Source organism: Hippichthys cyanospilos, chromosome 4 (genome assembly GCF_059441005.1).
Source record: "Hippichthys cyanospilos isolate Australia breed blue-spotted pipefish chromosome 4, RoL_Hcya_1.0, whole genome shotgun sequence".
Lineage (NCBI taxonomy): Eukaryota > Metazoa > Chordata > Actinopteri > Syngnathiformes > Syngnathidae > Hippichthys > Hippichthys cyanospilos.
In genome coordinates, this window is record NC_142372.1 from 21,597,640 (window position 1) to 21,616,388 (window position 18,749).

At 38.5% G+C, this 18,749-nt stretch overlaps 1 protein-coding gene across 4 annotated transcripts in view; it reads right to left on the bottom strand.

Annotated features, from left to right (window-relative positions):
• syt7b (synaptotagmin VIIb) overlaps positions 1–18,749 on the bottom strand; it is an 86,364-nt gene that overhangs the window by 35,548 nt on the left and 32,067 nt on the right. For 3 of the 4 annotated variants that reach the window (XR_015865485.1, XM_088413942.1, XM_088413944.1), the window contains 3 exons: positions 8,782–8,861; positions 8,357–8,491; positions 4,939–5,139 (listed from right to left, as the gene is read on the bottom strand). Coding sequence is in view for 3 of the 4 variants with exons in the window: in XM_088413942.1 (XP_088270068.1) it covers positions 4,939–5,139; positions 8,357–8,491; positions 8,782–8,861 (416 nt within the window). In the remaining variant the exon portion in view is untranslated. The remainder of the gene's footprint in view (positions 1–4,938; positions 5,140–8,356; positions 8,492–8,781; positions 8,862–18,749) is intronic. The other variant, XM_088413943.1, reaches the window with a different exon arrangement.

Sequence of the window (18,749 nt, forward strand, 5' to 3'; positions counted from 1 at the left end):
TCGAGTGTTAAAAGTCCTGATCCTATTTTTCTGGTTTTGCATATCTGCCACTTTTGATTTGTACTTGTGCGTCTATAAAAATAAGACAGGTTTATAAGCACGAGAGAAGTAGAAGCAGGGTGCCAGCTTATTGCGTTACTTGCCATCATTTGCCATTCCAGTTACTTCACTTTACTGTTAAGAGCTCATAATTTGTTGGACATCATTCATCTGGCTTTTGATTCTCTGTCTTCAAGAAAGTATTTCTGTCGTTTAGTTCGGTTAGTTTTCTAGATTAGGGTAGCCTGAACTCTGTTTACGTGTTTGTTCACTGGTGTCTTTCTTCCGTTGTGGCTCAATTTTCAATCTCGGAATTCATTCATTTCCCTATCTCCTATTCATTAACGTCAACTTGATGCCCTGAGATATTTTATATAATATTTCACTTAAGGAGAACATTTTTGGAGAACGTTCTCACAAGCATGGGAGGATGCAAATTCCATTCAGTTATGCCCATGAGAACTGTGAGACAGATGTCTTAGCAATTAGTCCGCCATGTGACTGCTATAACATAAGCTAATAAATACAGTTTTTTTCCCTCTCGCTTTTGTATAGCATTTTTAATTTGATATAGGTCTCTCATTAGAACAAATTGGATAGTGCAGGTGTGCCTGATTAAATATATACTGTATATATGTGTATTCTTTGAGCGGTACTAAAATGAATTTCAAAACAAAAGAAGCGATCAATACACATCTGCAGCGCTAAAGGTTTTAATTTCTCTCTAATGAGATTTGACCTGGGCAGCACAACATCTGCTTCACAGTTCAATTCCAGCTCTCCCCAGTCTTCCTGTGTGAAGTTTTCTTGTTCTCCCCATGCCAGCAGGGTCTTCTCAGAGCACTTCAGTCTCCTCCCAAATTCTAAACGCATGCATGCTTCAATCTGCTGAACCCAGCTACATGCCTGTTACGGTTATTTATCTATTCTTCACTTTGACCCTTTCCCAAGTCTCACTCTATTTCTCCTCCATCTTGAGTAACCATCATATAAATTAGACCAATTATCATTTGATTACTAATGTAATAATGCTTCTGCCTCTGTCCTCTCCTCAGTCACTGTTGTCTGCGGTCTATAAGATTGTACCTCTCAAAGAGGTGTAAACAACCCTGTCTGGGGCTAATTCTGTGCAGGATTTAATGCTCGAACTTGTGTTTTGCAGCGCTTTACAGAATTAACTCGGCTTGAACTCTGTGAGAAAGCCAGAAGAACATCCCCATGAGAATTGATGGATCAACTCTTACAGGACAGACAACAGGCTAATATACCAGTAGTATGCCACTGTGTGTGGGTGTGTGCATATATATATATATATATATATATATATATATATATATATATATACACACCCACACACAGTGGCATATATATATATATATATATATATATATATATATATATATATATATATATATATATATATATATATATATATATATATATATATATATATATATATATATAATGCACAATGTATCCAATAATTTACGATGAAATCACAGTGAAAATGTTTACAGTGTAGAAAGTTTGGACTGAGTAAACAACATAGTTTTTTGTCCCAGGTAAACCTATGTAGTAAAATCTTTATCTCCTCTTTGGGTTATACATGTACTACATATACTGTAGTTATGCGGTGTTTGAACAAAATTTTTGACAAAGTGTATTAAGATGTGGATTTGGTCTCTTATTAACCCACTCAGGACCAGAAGTTACTTCCCACCAGTAGGTATGTAATTGGTCTGCCAAAACTGCTTCACATAAAGCATCATGTAGTCAGTGCTTTCTATTCTACTCCATTATTTGTACTGAATGATGTCTTCACTTTTGTTCTTGCTTGAAAGTCAATTAGGGTGACTTTAAACCTTGAATGATTTTGTAATTAAGGGAAACTGGAGAGGGTGAAGACCCGACAGAGTGAAAAATACAACAATACAAAGGCAAACAGAGGAGCGAAAGCCATTAAAAAGAAAAATGCCCTCAGAGAGTATACAGGAATACTATAACACTACACATAAAGAGAATCGATTTGTTTTATTATCAGATTTAGTTTTTGTGTAATGGGCTGTTTGCAACATGAACATTAGCTAAAGCTATCTGTGTGAGCACATATCAATACAACGAAAATGGAAAGAACATGTTATATTTGGATCATTTGCTGTCTGGCTTGACACCATACAGACTGTGCTGCTCGACTTGGGGAAACTAAGCCAGCAAATCACCTTCTACTGTATGTCTTCTTCTTATTACATTGCCAATACATTGCCTAATGAACGGCATTCTTGCGCATAAGGTAACCTTAGACTTACGAGCCCACATTGTCAGTTCTGAATGCTGTTAGTTTTAAAACAAAACAAAAGTTTACAATACAGTCGTCTCTGTTGAAAACAGAAAATAATGAGTGACAAATACTCTATTTGAGTGAAAATTTTTTTGGAATAATAGTAAAAGGGTGACAAAAGACATAATAAATGTTAAATTAAGTTTTCAAGAGATTGACAGGTTCTGTCACATGCCATATATCAGGAACTGATAGGTTTTCCTGAAATATCTACATAAATAAATATTTCAGGAATTTTGCATGAATGTTATTTCTTAAATATACAGTATCTTAAAATTTCACATTTCCCCTTGAGTGCCTTCATCCAGGGGAACACATAACCCCTTTTGAGAACCACCGCCCCAAATTATAGTTCCAAAACACTATGATTCCTAACTTGTGTTAAATTAGTGAACATTTGCCTGTTAAATGGCAACCCTCAAAATAACCAATTACTACTTTGCTATTCCTACTCTTGGTTTGACACATACCTAATGTTGATCTGCTGCCAGTTGACCAGTTGACTGGCTATGGCAGTTTTCTGCATCATCTTGAACCGTTTACCACCCCGAATTCTATAGCGTCAATGTCGGCGCAATCTTCCTTTATGCTACTGTTCATTAAAGTCCGTCTGCTATCAACACTTACTACTTGTCAGCTAGCACGGCACCATAGCGGAGTGCTCGAGTGACATATTAAGGCAATTCAGAGAGTAAATGGTAAATGGACTTTCACTTATGTAGCACTTTTCTATCTTTGGTACGCAAAGCACTTTACACTAACTACTGTAGTCATTTACCTCCCGATGATGCATCAGCAGCAACTGGGGGCTAAGTGTCCTGCTCAAGGACACTTCGACATGGTCACGATGGTCGGGGATCGAAGCCACAGCCTCTTAGCTGGGAGACGACCACTCAACCGCTGAGCTTTCCCACTCTCGGAAAATGGTTATACAGTAGGCGAGATTTTCAGCAAATATAGATGAGTTAGGTTTTACAGAATTCTTTCAATGTAGGTTTGTATATAGGCTAATATGGTGAAATGCTTTTTTGGTGGTACTTTATACTGTTGAGATTATCTAAGCTCTTGTGTACAGCCAGCTTTAACTCTTGATGATCGTATACTGCACAACGCACAATAAATATGTAGTTACTGGTCGGGCATATAATATATACAGATGTAATAGAGGTGACCCTCCCGTGCTGGGATTTATAGGTAATATTATGCATATGCAATGAGTCAAAAGCTCCAAGCCCAGTTTCGGCTCCCATGTCAGCAGTAAAAGGAAGCAGGCTGTGAGTCTGAGTGAGACTTCTTGAATGATTTCACATTCTATATAATGTCATTTACAAATATATGATTTAATCATGCAGTATAAAACTTGTGATCATTTGCACATTGCCAATACAATCTTGTTGATGTGTGCTGAATGTGGTTAAATGCAGAAGGAAGTCCAAATGATTGCTATTAGCAAATAGATTGGCTGTTATGAAACCAAATTGCGACCAAAAAAAAGTGCATTTGCTGCTTTCGCCTGATAAACAGGGGAATTAGATTAAATCAGGCTGGATTCACCATGTTGAAGAAGAGTTTCATTTGTGAAAATGACTTAATAGAATACCTCCCCTGCTGTTTTATGCAGCAGCCAACTTGGAATTAAAAAAGATGAGCAGATGAGCTATTTTTAAGATTTCCTCTGAGCCAGTGTTTTCCTTGATAGCCATGACATTGTCACAGCCCGAACTAAATTACAGCCCGCAGAGTAGCAGTTTTGACTGGGCTTGACAACTATTATAATCATTAAGCATTAGTATCCTTTACACTGAAATGTGTGTAAATCAATAAAAGTCTGAATATATTAATCAGAATTAAATGTTACTCAAAGGATACAAAGCCCTTGAAAAAAAATACAGGTCAAAACACATTGAAAACTAATTTCAATGAAAAATCTAACCCTTTTCTGCACTGAATATAACAAATGCCCTGACTCAAGCAACCAGTTTTTCACAATATTAAGAAAAGTCCCAAAGTCCTACAAGCGAGAAAACATTTCACGTCACCCTCAATTAATAAGATCATTCTCTAAAGAAATTGCATAAGTTTACCCAAAGTTGTACATTTTAAATTTAACAAAATAAAAAAACTAAAATTAGAAAAACTTTCAACAGATGTTCACGTTAAACTAGAGACATTTTGACAAACTGAACGGTTTGATGCTGAAAAAAATACCGGTATTAAATCAAAGTGTAAATTGATCTGGAACATTAAAACGGGAGCGCTGACTTCTTCGACATTTTAACCTAAAGAAAAAGGTATAAAACTTTGTGGAGTTTTCCCAAATCACATTCGTGAAGTCGAGGAGCACATTGATAATGACCCGTCCGCCTTTCTTTTCGTGACTGTTACATATTTTTCGATGGCGTCTCTTGAGGGCTTTAACAGCAGTTTAAAATGTTCCCGCTTTGAAAAAGAGAGCGCATCACTGCAATTGTCATGCCTGACTCAGTTTCCACTGCCCCGCCCCCCACCCACTCATCACTTCCATTGGGTATACCCTGCCACCAAAACCATGAGTGACTTACTTGCTAAAGCGCAGGCCTCCTGCATGCATGTGGCTCTGGACCGTCTGCCAACGTCCAGCCTTGCTGCCCCCGGTCAGCATGCTTCGAATGCTGTCACTGCGACTCGGCCCTGCCCCAGCCCCAGAACAAGCACCGACCACGCTGTCACTGGCCCCAGGCGAGGGTCCAGCTCCGCCCTGCCCACTTTTATCCACAGCCCCACTGAGACGGACAAACATCAGGGAAGGATCGAGAGAGGATACGAACCAAGACGGAAGACGGACGAACGGACAACGTCGGAGAGCAAGTATTACCTCGGAGGTTATCTATGGCAAATTGCAGGCACAAGTGTTCAACAGGCAAGAAACACCCATCTGCTGATTAGCCCCGCTGACTGTGGGGAACACATAGTTTTCTTCTGCGGGCATTTAGAAGTAATAACTATTACTGTATGGTAGCAAAAAAATGATTGGCTGTACCTTCTCATTGTTGACCGAATTTATCAAGATGCGGTGAACTTTATTTATATCACTTTGAATCGGCCACAATGGGGTATTGTCATTAACGTTTGAAGAGAGCAGATGCATTTGAGGAGACCAAACAGAGTCAAGTCAAGCTCACAAGTCATGATTTAAAAAAAAAAAAACGTTTTTTATTAGGAGGGTTTGTGCGAAAGTTTCTCAGAACGAAAACTCCTCAAAAAAGTGCCCTCTCACTAAAGATGAGCCACAAATTCAAGGAGACAAGACATCAGCACAGAAACCTTTCACAGAGGACGTGAAGACATACTACAAGACTCAACCAGGACATCTTTTGTGACAACATTTAGACAACGAGTGCTGAGAGGGCAAAATAAACAGACTGCAGGCATTCTCTACTGTGTAACTTTTAGTGTCGTAAAATGCGGGAGAATTTGTCTCAATTACATCTTGCGTTGGTGTCCTAAAATCTTATCATAAGAGTGTTTCAATAAACAATCTTCTCATGAGAATTGCACATGAACCACACTTTAAAATATAAGGTGCTTTTTGCAGTATGTCTGCTACTTTTGTAGATTGTTACCGGAGACTTTGCAGTCCTTTGCAGCTATTTTTTTCACAAGTCTTTTAACACCACTGCTGCACCTTCAAGTGCTTTGGCTTTTAAAGGTTTATATTTTGAACAGGAATTACAATTGCAGATCACTGGACTTTTCTGAGAGGTCCAGACTTAAAGTAGCATCATCTAGATCCAATGAATCTTTGCTTTTCTGTTCGAGAATGGAAGCAACTATAGTACTTGAGTATTAACAATTATATAGGAAAAAAAAATCTAATTAAGGGCAGCTGTGACCTAAACCTTACATTGGTTGTTGCAGGTGTTCCAGCAGATATAGTCCATGCAGTAAGTGTTACCCATTCAAAGTGGCAATGCTACGGCATCACGTGTTATCAAAACTAAGACAGAGGAACATTTTATAGGCTAGCGCCCCTGTGCTTGGTGTAAAAATGGATGCATTTCCAGTTTGCTGTCGAGGATAGGATAGACTGAGGGCATTTTCTATTACATTTCCCTAGTGCATTTGGCAATTTGGTGAGAAAAAGTAGACAAAAAATTCTAGACTACCCAAAATGCAGGTCTAAATGGTGGTGCAGGGGTTGTAAAATGATTTTGGTATCGTTGATGAAGGTGCAGACAGTCAAATTCGGCGCTCTATGGGAGTGTGTGGTGGATTTCTCCGCATTTCATTCCTAACTTTAACAGCAGCGTGTGACAGTCTCTCCGAATCACTGTAGAAATCAATTAATCTGACAAATTATGATCATAGCATCTTAAACCTCATTTTAGTGGCCACCCTGACCATGCTGTCGAACAATTGGTAATGTGGGGTGAGGCGTGGGTGCAAGGCAGTCTCTAACGGCCCAAGGAAATGTTAATGTTTACCATACAAACGCACTTCGTGCACGCCAATGTCACTCACAGATTCCAGTGAATCTGTTTGTTTCCACAATGTCAAAATTTTATATTGCTCGAACTCCCCCCATTTTAATGCAAATAAGGAATGCTGCCACAACTGGCTAGGAGTTGGCTTTGTTCCATCATACAACACTCCGTTAGACTCAGTCTACTTCTACAAAGCCTAGGTAAATACCAAAAAAAAGATAATAACTCCCATGCGCACTTAGGCTGGGCATTGCACACTGGTGATACGTACAGGGCACAACTAAATGATTATGCTGGATATTCCTTTGTCATTCAACGAAAAAAATTAAACAGCTTTTTTTTTTTCTACAGTTTATTCTACAGTGATTCATCTATACTGTGTCCTCTTGAAATTTCAAATATCTCTTACGATGCATGAACAGTAAATATGTTTTAGGAAAGTGAATTAGTTACAGTTCCTTTAGTTCACACTTTTTGAATATCTCACAGTGTTGTACTTCAGAAGTACCACTTTTTTACTGTAAATATGAGGCATCATAGTCGGGGACATTTAAAGATTCCTTAAAACACTAACAGCTCTGAGAGTTGACAGTGAAGGCGTTGACAAATTAGGAGCAAAGACAGAGGGAAACAAATATGTGAGAAGGTTAGATAGGACATGATGCTACGCAACCACAAAACAGCAAGTCTGACAAAAGCGGGCAGTACGGAGACCAGTGCATGCTACAAACTCTTTGAAAGGTTCATTTGTAAATACATATGAAGCCAACACTCACTGATATTCACATTTAAATACAAATGAATGAAAGCAGAGTTAAACAGCTGACAAAGTTATTGAAACATCTAGAATTCATCTGTCAGGGTCCCCATAGTAACGCTTCATGCTCTGCAGGTGGGGGCTAATGCAGGTCTAATGAAGCAAGTGAAGCTATAGGGAATGGGACAATCAAATTTGCCACCTTGGATGCAAAAGTTCATTCCTAGACTTGACGACCACCCTCAAACAATGGAATTGTTGCATCAATATAAAGGTAATTCAGCCCCTTATTTTGTTTCACCAGTTCCAGAAAACGTTACAATCTTTAGGCATTATTTTAGAGCACTTGGAATTCCTCCCAACATAAGTATGGTCCTGAAATTGAAGCAATATCGTAGGAAGGCAGCGCACATCTTTATCGGAGCTGCATGGCCGGCAGTGCATACTAAACACCACCATAGTGTGGGCATGCTTGAATGGAAAACATGAGGATTACCAGGGACGAAGAGAGTCTTGTGTGAAAATACAGTATGTGCACCAGCATAAATACAAGTTGAGATGTTCTGTACCACTTTTAGGTTATCAAGAACTGTAGGCCATTTCATATGTACCATTCATGTATTTCATGGAAACCCTTTTATTCACAGTGGAATGTTTTTGGTCATAAGCTCCAATCGACTACCAGCACAAAAGTGTTTGAATGCCATAGCTGGTTATTAAATACAGTATTGTGCCTCAAAGGCACTGACTGAGACTCACTTGGGTGTGAGGCGAGGGTCTCCATAGGGCGCATAGGGAGACATGTTTAAGAGGAACTCCTTCGGTGGGTAGGAGCTCCACCTCTGTTGCACGTTGCTGCTGTCATTGTTATTCCAAAAGTCTCTGTCAAGATCACTGCAGAGAGAGTGTTAAAACAACATAAGACATATGACATGAGCACGTCATAACAAGGACAGAAGGCTGAAGAAATCTATCCTATCAGAGTCCGATTTGCATTCGGAAACATACAATGATACTACAACAATACATTCTATTCTTCACAAATATTCTACAATTGTTGCATCCATTTGAAAGAAAACGATACAGACATGCTATACCGGTTAGTATGCTAAAAGATTAGCTGTTACCAGAGCGCCATATATCACTTCCAAGTGTTCCCCGTCTACAAATTTCCCATCACCTACTTGATGGCTTTATTTTCCCCTCGACCTCTTACAGACTCCGGAGAATTGGCAGCTTCCACCCCGGGCTTATTCCTCTTCCCCTGTGCACAGACAAGGTAAAGCGTGAAGGGGGATACTGCAGATGATATACTACATGTACAGTTACTGTATTGTCAAAGGGGGACTTTTGCATGAAATGGTTTTAAGTAAAAACATTCCTTGGATCAAAAATAAAGATAGAAATGTTATTCAATGTTTTCACTGCAGGTCTTAAATGCAGTAACAATTATTCTTTCGTAAAATATTACCCTGCTTCATTTGGATTCGAATGAGTTAATCACCAATGATGAATGAATGGGGCGGCACAGTGGTGGTTAGAACTCCTCCTTACAGTGCAAAGGGGCACATACACATTGGGCACCCCAAATTGCCCTAAGCTATGTTTATGAGTGTGGAAGGTTGTTTGTCTATGTGTACCCTGTGATTGGTTGGCAACTTGTATGAGGTGTACCCCTCCTACTGCTCCAAGACAGCTGGGATAGGCTACTGCACCCTCACGACCCTAGTTAGGATGAGCGGGTAAAAAAAATGGATGGCTGGCTGGACGGATGGTATTAGAAGAGGGCACAAAGAGGGGATTGGTGGAGGCTGGTGGATCCATGTGCAGGATGGGCTCAGGCAGAGGACATCCATAATGTACAGCAAGAAAAACAAGCTTAAGTCAACCAGAGCAGAGGCATAAAACATGAATGGACCAAAACAAATTACCACTATGTACAATTAGGACATCTAATCTACAGAAATATGGAAGTCAGTAGCTAATTAGAAGCAGTTTAACTGACCATGAGACAATGTGACATCTGTACAGATTAGGCAGAAGGCATACAGGCAAGAGTGTAGATAAAATGCTAGCACAAATCACGTTACTTAAAACAAATACAAAGAGACCAAACCAATGACAAAGATGCCAATCTATATGTACATTGTTGCTATGGAAACTGTAAAATAAGCCCTCTACGAACAAACACTTGGTGGAAGAGTGGTTAGCACGTCCGCCTCACAGTTCAAAGTCCCGAGTTCAATTCCAGCTTGCTCCGGCCTTCCTGTGTGGAGTTTGCATGTTCTCCCCATGCTCACGTGGGTTCTCTCCCGTTACTCCAGCCACCTCCCACATTTCATAAACATGCATGATAAGTGTAGTAGTGACACTCCAATTTGCCCTTAAGTGTGGTTGTGAGTGTGAATGCTCGTTTGTCTCGATGTGCCCTGCAATTGTCTGACAACCGGTTCAGGTTGTCCCCCGCCTACCACCCGCAGACAACTCGGATAAGCACCAGCAAGCTAGCGACCCTAGTGAGAATAAGCGGCCTTTTGAAAATGGATGGATCAAAGTCACACAATCTATTTTTGGTATTCTCACATAGATTGTCTTTTAACACTAAAACTCTAAAATCATTTATTTCAAACTCAAGGCCTGAAGGGCAGTCTGGCATGCCATATAATTTATGAGGCCCATTAGACCAAATCATTTTATGTTTTTGCTAAATTTACTGTTGTTTGATCTCATTTTGACAGAAAGTCGAAATTTGCCATTTTTAACTTGCATTTTCGATTTCAAATAGAGTTTGCTGTTAAAATAAACTACATATATATTACACAGTAACAAACAAATGTCACAAATAACTGTGGGGCACAAGCGGAATAAGGACCCCAACAAGACACTTGACTAGAGTTCACTAGCAAAAAAATGAAGAAATAAAAGGCGCACAACAAGCGTGGAGCAAAAACAAAAATACCAAAATACAACCAAAACCACACGGTCAAAATCAAAATGACACAAAAATTGTCTAAAGTCTTCAGTCCAATAAATGCAAGACAACGAGGGAGCGGAGTCAGTGGGAGAACAACTAGAAAACAAAGTCAGAACAAAAAATGGTCAAACGTGGAGAAAAAGAGCCGAAAGAATAACCCGGCGTCGTTCTCCTGCTCCGAGCACACTTAAAAAGCCCTTGAATATAAATCGCCGCCAAGTGTGCGGCCAGTGACTCCGCCACCTCGTGGTGGAAGGAGAACACTGCCTGAAAAGCAAAGCACAGTGAGTGGGGGATGTGACAAAATGCAGGGGCAATAGTCTAGTATGTGTGAAATAAAATGAAGGAGCTTGTTGTGATGTAGGACATTCAGTAAATACGTATTTTAGATAAATATTTTCATATTTTCTGACACCATTCCTTGAACTTTTCTGGCAGAAGCTCGTATCAATCGTAATGTTGTATCTATGATGTTTCACCAATATAGTATTCTTGTAGAAGCTTCCCAAAGACAGGTTTATTCAAATAACAAAGCAGACTTTTATAGAGGCATACCCCAACCACCAAAACCATGTTGAAGTGTCCTTGAGCAAGACACCGAACCCCAAATTGCTCCTTTTGTGGCGTCATCAATGGGTAAATGACTAGTTAGTGTAAAGCACTTTGAGTACCTAAGGTAGAAAAGCGCTACATAAGTGAAAGTCCATTTACCATTTACCATTACTGCATGTCACTAATACAGTGGAATGCATACTTAGGTTTCATTCTTCCTCCACTTAATGGTTATGGTTTCAGTGGTTAAAGCTAGGACTCGGCATTTTATCAAACTATAAGTATATAGTCAACATTGAGGCCGCTCCATCTTCTCAGCTTAGTTACACAGACTCTCTGCTCTTACATAATGTTTTTCTCATTTTGAACTCAGCAAGGCCATGGAACATAAAGGGCTGGCCAATAAATAACAACTTGTTCCATTAGGGAAAAATACTATAGGTATACTGTACATTTTGTGGTTTAAACAGCATCCAGGCTCTTAATATATTGTAGGATGGCCTATATCCTGCATGTTTTTGGTGGTTCTCTCAAACGCATCAAATGATTAGGATAACTTTCAAGCTCCTGCTTGCTGATGAGCTGGTCATTTGAATCCTATAGAGAATCCTATAAAACATGCAGGATACTGGCTCTTGAGGACTGGAGTTTGACACCTGTGGATATGATGCATAATTCTAAACCGCTTGCTCAGTACTGTCACACACAAACACCGTTTAAACATTGTTATACTATCGGTGTAAAGTATAAAAAGATTTACAAAAAGTACTAAATGTGGAAAAACTTTGTGTAGTCGAAACTTTTAGATGATTCACAATTAATGTTTCTCCACAGCCACTAAACCTTAAGTGTGAAAACATCCCATACAGCAGGAGTTCATCTCTAAGAGCTCGAAGTTTAATTGGATCTTTATTAAAATGCAACTGTACCAAAATAACACCCACATGTGACTAATTGGATTTTGCAGTGTTTTGAACTTAAATGAGAAGTGTTGAACATGAAAAATTCAAGTTTTCTCTAATAACATACCGTCTTTTCTGCAATGGTTAGATGAGTATTTTTAGGGTCTTACAACAGAAAGATCTCAGCAACTACCCGGCTTTCGATCATTTGCTACCAGGTAAATCACTTGTTTCCACCAACCTTCACATTGTAAAGCTGAAACAAACTTCTATGAAGCAAAATCACGTGTTTTTGTTCTCCCGGGGACATTAAAAAAAAAAAAAAAGAATAAATGAATAAAAAACATGCAAAGCTTGCAAAGACATAACAACTGCTGACTGTTCTATGAGGTATTTTGGATTAGAAGTCAGCAGTATCGTTGGGCTCCAATCGCGCAAGGCACTGTCTAAATGTGCCCAAAGGTGGCTTAAGCCAATGGCTCGTATTAGGTAGACCACCCAGTGGTCTTTAGCATAAAAACTGGCGCATCTTGATTTTCATGTCAGTTTAAGCATTGTTTTGCCCAATTTGGTAGACAGCCATTCACACTAGGGGCAATTTTGGGTGTCTGATACACCTGCCATGCATGTTTTTGGGATGTAGCAGGAGACCAGAGTGTCAAGAGACGGGCACACGGAGAACATGCATACCCTGCACAGGAATGACAGGGCAAGCTGGAATTTAACCCAGGACCTCTGAACTGTGAGGCAGACATGCTAAACAGTCTGCCACTGTGCCACCTTGCATGCAAAATCAATTCTGTAAACACATTAATATAGTTAGTAAATTCAGATTTTAAAATGTCGATCCTTGTTCCCTTCTCTACAAATACTGTGTACTGAAGAGCCCATTGTGTTCCATGTAAACCTTTGAATTTTTTTTTTTTTTAAATTTAAATGTAAACATACTCATAATTCCTCTACCATATTTCTCTATTGTAATGCCAAGTTGTCAAGACTAGCATTTTCAGCACATTGTGTTGCTATCACTTAAATCAGAACACGTGAGAGGTGGAGGAAGCTCATTTTGAATGATTGTTCTGGCATTAAATTAAGAACTTATTGGACAGCAATGATATTTTGATTTATGTAAACATAGATGCATAATTTAAGATATTGCATATTGCAAAATGTCATGATGCCATGATGTCTTTGTGAAGAATTTGGTCTTGTGAACTTTACCTCACATTATTTATGCACGTGTTTTGACATTTCCACATGTACTGCAATGTCCCTGTATACAGATACAATAATATGTAAAGTAAAAATCTAACTTGTTAACAGTGTGCATCGACAGCTTTTGGCTGCAGTAGTTCAACGTGTGAGAAAATACATCCTTCAGTCTCCCTACACATTTCTATTGGAACAATTATTGTTGTTGTATTCATTTACAATATACAGTACAATTTACAATATACAGTTATACTTTTCCAACAAAGAATTGAACATCTGTGCCAGCAATATACCGTGTCACATGTTAGAAAGTAAACATGCGAGTAGCTTCAATCGTGGGGTGGAATACATATTGAGGAGTGTGGGGACATAAAAATGTCAACAAAAGCTGAGGAAGCTGGAGAAAGTACATGTTTAGGGAATGTGGGAGGGCATGGCAAACAGGAGGATGGGCAAAAACAAATGTGCACAACATAAAAGCAAATAAGCGCATAACGGTGCTGGATTAAATTAAAAGCCATGTAAATGACAATGCAAAAGAAAATCAAGGATGCAGCATAAAATGAATTAGGAAAACTGACTGAGGTCATGCATCCCTCTGAAGTATTCTCATCAGGGGGCTGCTGCCATCATGGTTGTCACACAACAGACTGTTGGCGATAACAGCGTTAGCCTTGCGTTTAGTATTATGACATGGAGTGAATTCTCCCTGGCAGCTAAGCTCCAGTTAAGATTTGACATCAAATTTATGGCAGGCACTAAATCACAAATTATATTATTCTAAGATGGACACAATATTCTTGTCTCATGTTTAATTAAAGCAGTTAACAAGTAACCTATGCAAGACTGAGACACAATAAAAAATGCACAAAAAATATTTGGGGGCAGCATGCACATGGGGCTCAGTAATGGAGCCTTGTCGCAAACAAAAAACAAAAAAATAATCTGTACTTGATGCCCCTTAAAATGTTTATAATTATCTACCTAGTGTAGTTAAAACTGTATAAGCCTACAGTACAGCTGCAAATAATTCACGGTGTTTCGCTTCCACATTTTGTCATGTTACAGCCTCAATACTATTGTATTAAAATAATCTTTTAACTCAAAATTCCACACACAATACCTCACGACAAAGTGAAAAGAAGGTGTTTTTGTTTTTTGTTCCTTTTTTTAAATTTAATAAAAAGGATAAATGAGAAATCTCATTCACGTAAGTATTCACGGCCTTTGCTTAATGCTTTTTTGATCGACCTCTGGTCGCAATTTTAGCCTCAAGTATTATTGTATATGATGCCACAGGCTTAGCATACCTATCTTGAGGCAGAATGTTTTGTTTCTCGTAGTCTGAGAGTCATTCGGGTGCCTTTTGCCAAATTCCAGGGCTCCAACGAGGGCTCAAAGTACAGTAGTATAATCCTGTAGTATAGTATAATCCTGATCTTGTCTCAGTTGAGATTTTGTTTTGTCATACTGGTTAAAAATGTCATAATGTCCTGACAGTCAACCATGATAAATAAGATACATGGAAAAAAAGCCATCTGTAGCCCAGTCTTGTGGGTTTTTTTTGTTTTTGTTTTTTGTTTTTTCGTTTTGTTGTTTAGAATCTCCTGCACCTAACAAAAAATAAAATAATCAGAGATAGAGGACATAACTCAGGAGCTGTCAGTTGATTTTCACACTTGATCACACTCGTACTGAAACTTTTGGAATTTCCAACCGAAAAAAACAAAACGCTCACATTAAGGCATAGGAAAGGTTTAAATTTTCAATGACAGTAACATCAATATGATAAATGGAGGAGATATTCGGGAAGAACATGGATTACCTTTAGCCAAGATTTGAATCCAAGGCCTCTCTTTTGATTTAGGGCTGACTTCTTTAATAAATCAAACTACTGTGCTTTCAAAGTGAATGCACAAATTTCATTAATAATGTCTGAATTTGTATTTCAATTTGAAGAAAAAGCAGAGAAAAAGTTTGTTTTTCATATTTTACCATTGGAGGGCAAATGGACTAAAAAAAACTGTATAAAAAACATTATTACAAAAGACAAAATGAGACAAAGTTGCAGGTACTGTACTGTAAAAATGGTATCATGGAATCACTGCACAACAGCAAAATTGGTGACACCTTGACAAGGACATGGAGATAAAGTGATATTAGGACAAATGCAAAATAGCATTTAGAATAAAAGGAGACAGACAAATGCTAAAAAAACCAAAAAAAACACTGACAAAGATAACCCAAGGATAAGCAAAGATAAGCAAGGAGTTTACAGTGATACTGGCATTAAGGACTGCGATGTGGTTGCATAATGTTATATTATAGTTACAGTAGAATAAAAAATGTTCGAGGCCAGAAGGCCAAGCTTTTGCGATGCATATGTAAGCAACCTTTCGAGCACATACTTTGCCGAAGGACTTTTTGATTTTATTATGCCATTCAATCTTTTTTGTAAGGGTCTCAGCATGGTACATCTTGCCTTTGCATGTGTTTCCTCCCAAAAGTGCAAAAAGTGCAAAAATGATTGTACATATTTCCACAGGGTCAGGGCTCTGGTTTTGCACTAAGCAAAGAGTGCATGAGCAAATACTTCAAGCCTTAACATTTTTGTATCCTTTGGGACTTTATTCAGCCTGAAATTTTACTAATACACGTAATGTTTTTAATTCTTACAAATAGGCTTCTGTTTTGTTACTCATCCCCATGGTCACACCGCAGATATGAACAATTCAGTATTGTATTCACGTTGACATTTGTTCCACATTTTTCTCACTTGTTGATGTTTCTCCATGAGTTCATTGAAGTGAACTACAAATTCAAAAAGCTGAAAATGCAGGTAATTTTAGAAGGAAGCTTTTTCCCTCCAAAACTATTATTACTACACAGGTAATATGCCTTCCACAGAAAGTCAGCTCGAACAATTTAAAAGTAAGTGCTCTTACTGTGAAGAACAATTTAGGGCTATGAGTTGACTGGTCTCACAATAGTGTTGTTGGTGTTCCAGCTCATTCCTTTTTCATTGGCAGTAATGATCCGATCAGATAGGAAAGGGATACATAGATATTAAGTGATGACTATTGTCAGCGATGTGCCATTTTCCTGTTCCTGGTACCAAAAAAAAAAAAACAAAAACAAATCTGTGCACCACTATTTATAAAAACAAATATGTAATTAAAAAACCACTGCTGTGCCTTCTTTAAAAATGCACTGTACGTACTGCATGGTGACATGGTAAATTTGACTGCTTTCGGTTTTCTTGACTTCAGTTGTATAGTCTACCTCTCACACAGACCTTGCCGAAGCTGGTGCTTCCTGTTTAATGAGGGTAAAAATAATCACAATAATGATGATGATGATGGTAATAAAAATAATAATACTGATCATGATAATCATAATAAAGAAATTGATTAAGTTCCTGTACACAAGTACTCACTTGCTTTCATGTCCAACAACAATTTGAATCCTGAGCTTTTGTGGCTTTCGAGGCACATTATTACAAATTCAAGTATTGCACAGAAGTTACAAATTTTAGAAAATAGATAGCCCTCAAAGCATCTTGAAAAATAAAATAATATTATAAAAAGTTGGCATTTTACAGTGGTATGTAGACTTTTTGTGTCCCCAGTTTATACCACCACACAACGCAAATATGATGTGATGTGGCTCGAACGGCACTGCTTAGGTAGAATCACATTTGCTCCAGCAGCAGAGCCAACTGCTCCAAGCAAGTCTTATTAACATATGAATCATTAGTATGGTGCTGGGGGCATGAGGCAAGCAGCCACTACACACAAAGCTTGTGGCTCACAAAGCCCTGATTATGGCGCACAGTAAAGTTTCCGATTGTGTTTGCTGTCAGAGACAAATATGCAAACCTTTTCTTTGGCTCCAGTGCCTTGTAGTCTGCATGGACAACATGAAGTAAACACTCCGTGAACACGTTCAGTCCAAGGTCACAGAATCATGAAAATGAAAGGGCAACTGCCCGCGTTAATTTCAAAAGGCGTATGTTACAGGCGAGAACATGACAGGCCACAAATTGTTAAATGTGTTCGCCATTGAAGCATCTGCTTTCAGTTCTGTGTATTGGTTATGTTGTAATCTTACAATTTCAATTTCACACCAACCAATATGCACAAAAGCTGATTAGTTGGACTTGAAATCTGTAACAGAAACAGGTAATTCAAACCATGGGTAGACACCCCTGTGAAATATCTTTTCAGCAAAGTACCCCTTAATCAGGGCAAATTAAAAAAACACACACACACACACACACACACACATATACACAAAACACACACACACTCGGGTATATATATATATATATATATATATATATATATATATATATATATATATATTATTTTTTTTTTAATATATATTTTTTTCGTGTGTGTGTGTGTGTTTTGTGTGTATACATGTGTGTGTTTTTTTATATTATTTGTCCACAGCAGATTAACTTAATTACTAATACTAATTACTAATTCAGTGGTTCACATTGCCATCCCTCACCTGGAACAGCAGTGGTGCTAAGCTCAGGTGCTTTTTGTTCCTTTGAACTTTTGACCTTTAACACAATACTGGACAGATTTACAATAAAATTACTGGATATCGGATTTACCCTCAACACCAGATGCTGGATTAGAGACTTTTTCTCCAAATATATCCAGAGCAGTAAGTCTCAACGTTGACTTTCCACGAGGGTACATGCTAAGGCTTCTGCTGTTTTCACTGTCCATGCATGACAGACATCACCCATCATGTTTTAGGTGTCAAACTCCAGTCCTCGAGGGCCGGCATCCTGCATGTTTTCCGGTTTTCTTTCCCCAACACAGCTGATTCAAATGAATAGCTCATTAGCAAGCTCTGCAGGAGCTTCAAAATGATCCCAATCATTTGAATCAGGTGTTTTTGAGGGAAAAAGTTTGAAAACATGTAGGATACTGGCTCTCGAGGACTGGAGTTCGACACCTGTGTTTTACATTCTGTATTTTTAATTTTAAGATCTGTCACTGAATGCATTTTTTGTATTTTAATATTTGTCAGTTGCACCAGTGGGACACCACTGTACATACAGTGTGTTCTTTGTACACAGTTTGAGAACAAATGTGAGAATTGTAATTTCACAAGCATACCTGCTTTTGGATATTTCCCTCTTCCTTCAAACCTGATTCAAATGTTCTGATTTATGCAGACCTTGCAGGTGAGATGAGTGGTGTTGGAGGAGGGAAATATCTAAAACACAATGGTGGCCCTGGACAACCGGAGTTGAAAATCCATGATCTAGAGCGACAAGAGTTACACACGGCCTGATTTTCTGAGATTTTAAAATTGTGAGTGTTAAATTGTTGCATGTGATTTACTAAGATTGCAATCTTTTGCTAGATTCCCAATAGCAAGTGCTAAATTGCATGTTTAGCTACTCCAACAGATTTCAGACTACACGTGATATTGGCCACTCGGGTAAAAGAGGCGGAAAGTGTCTTATTTGTAAGAGGGTTTTGTGGTT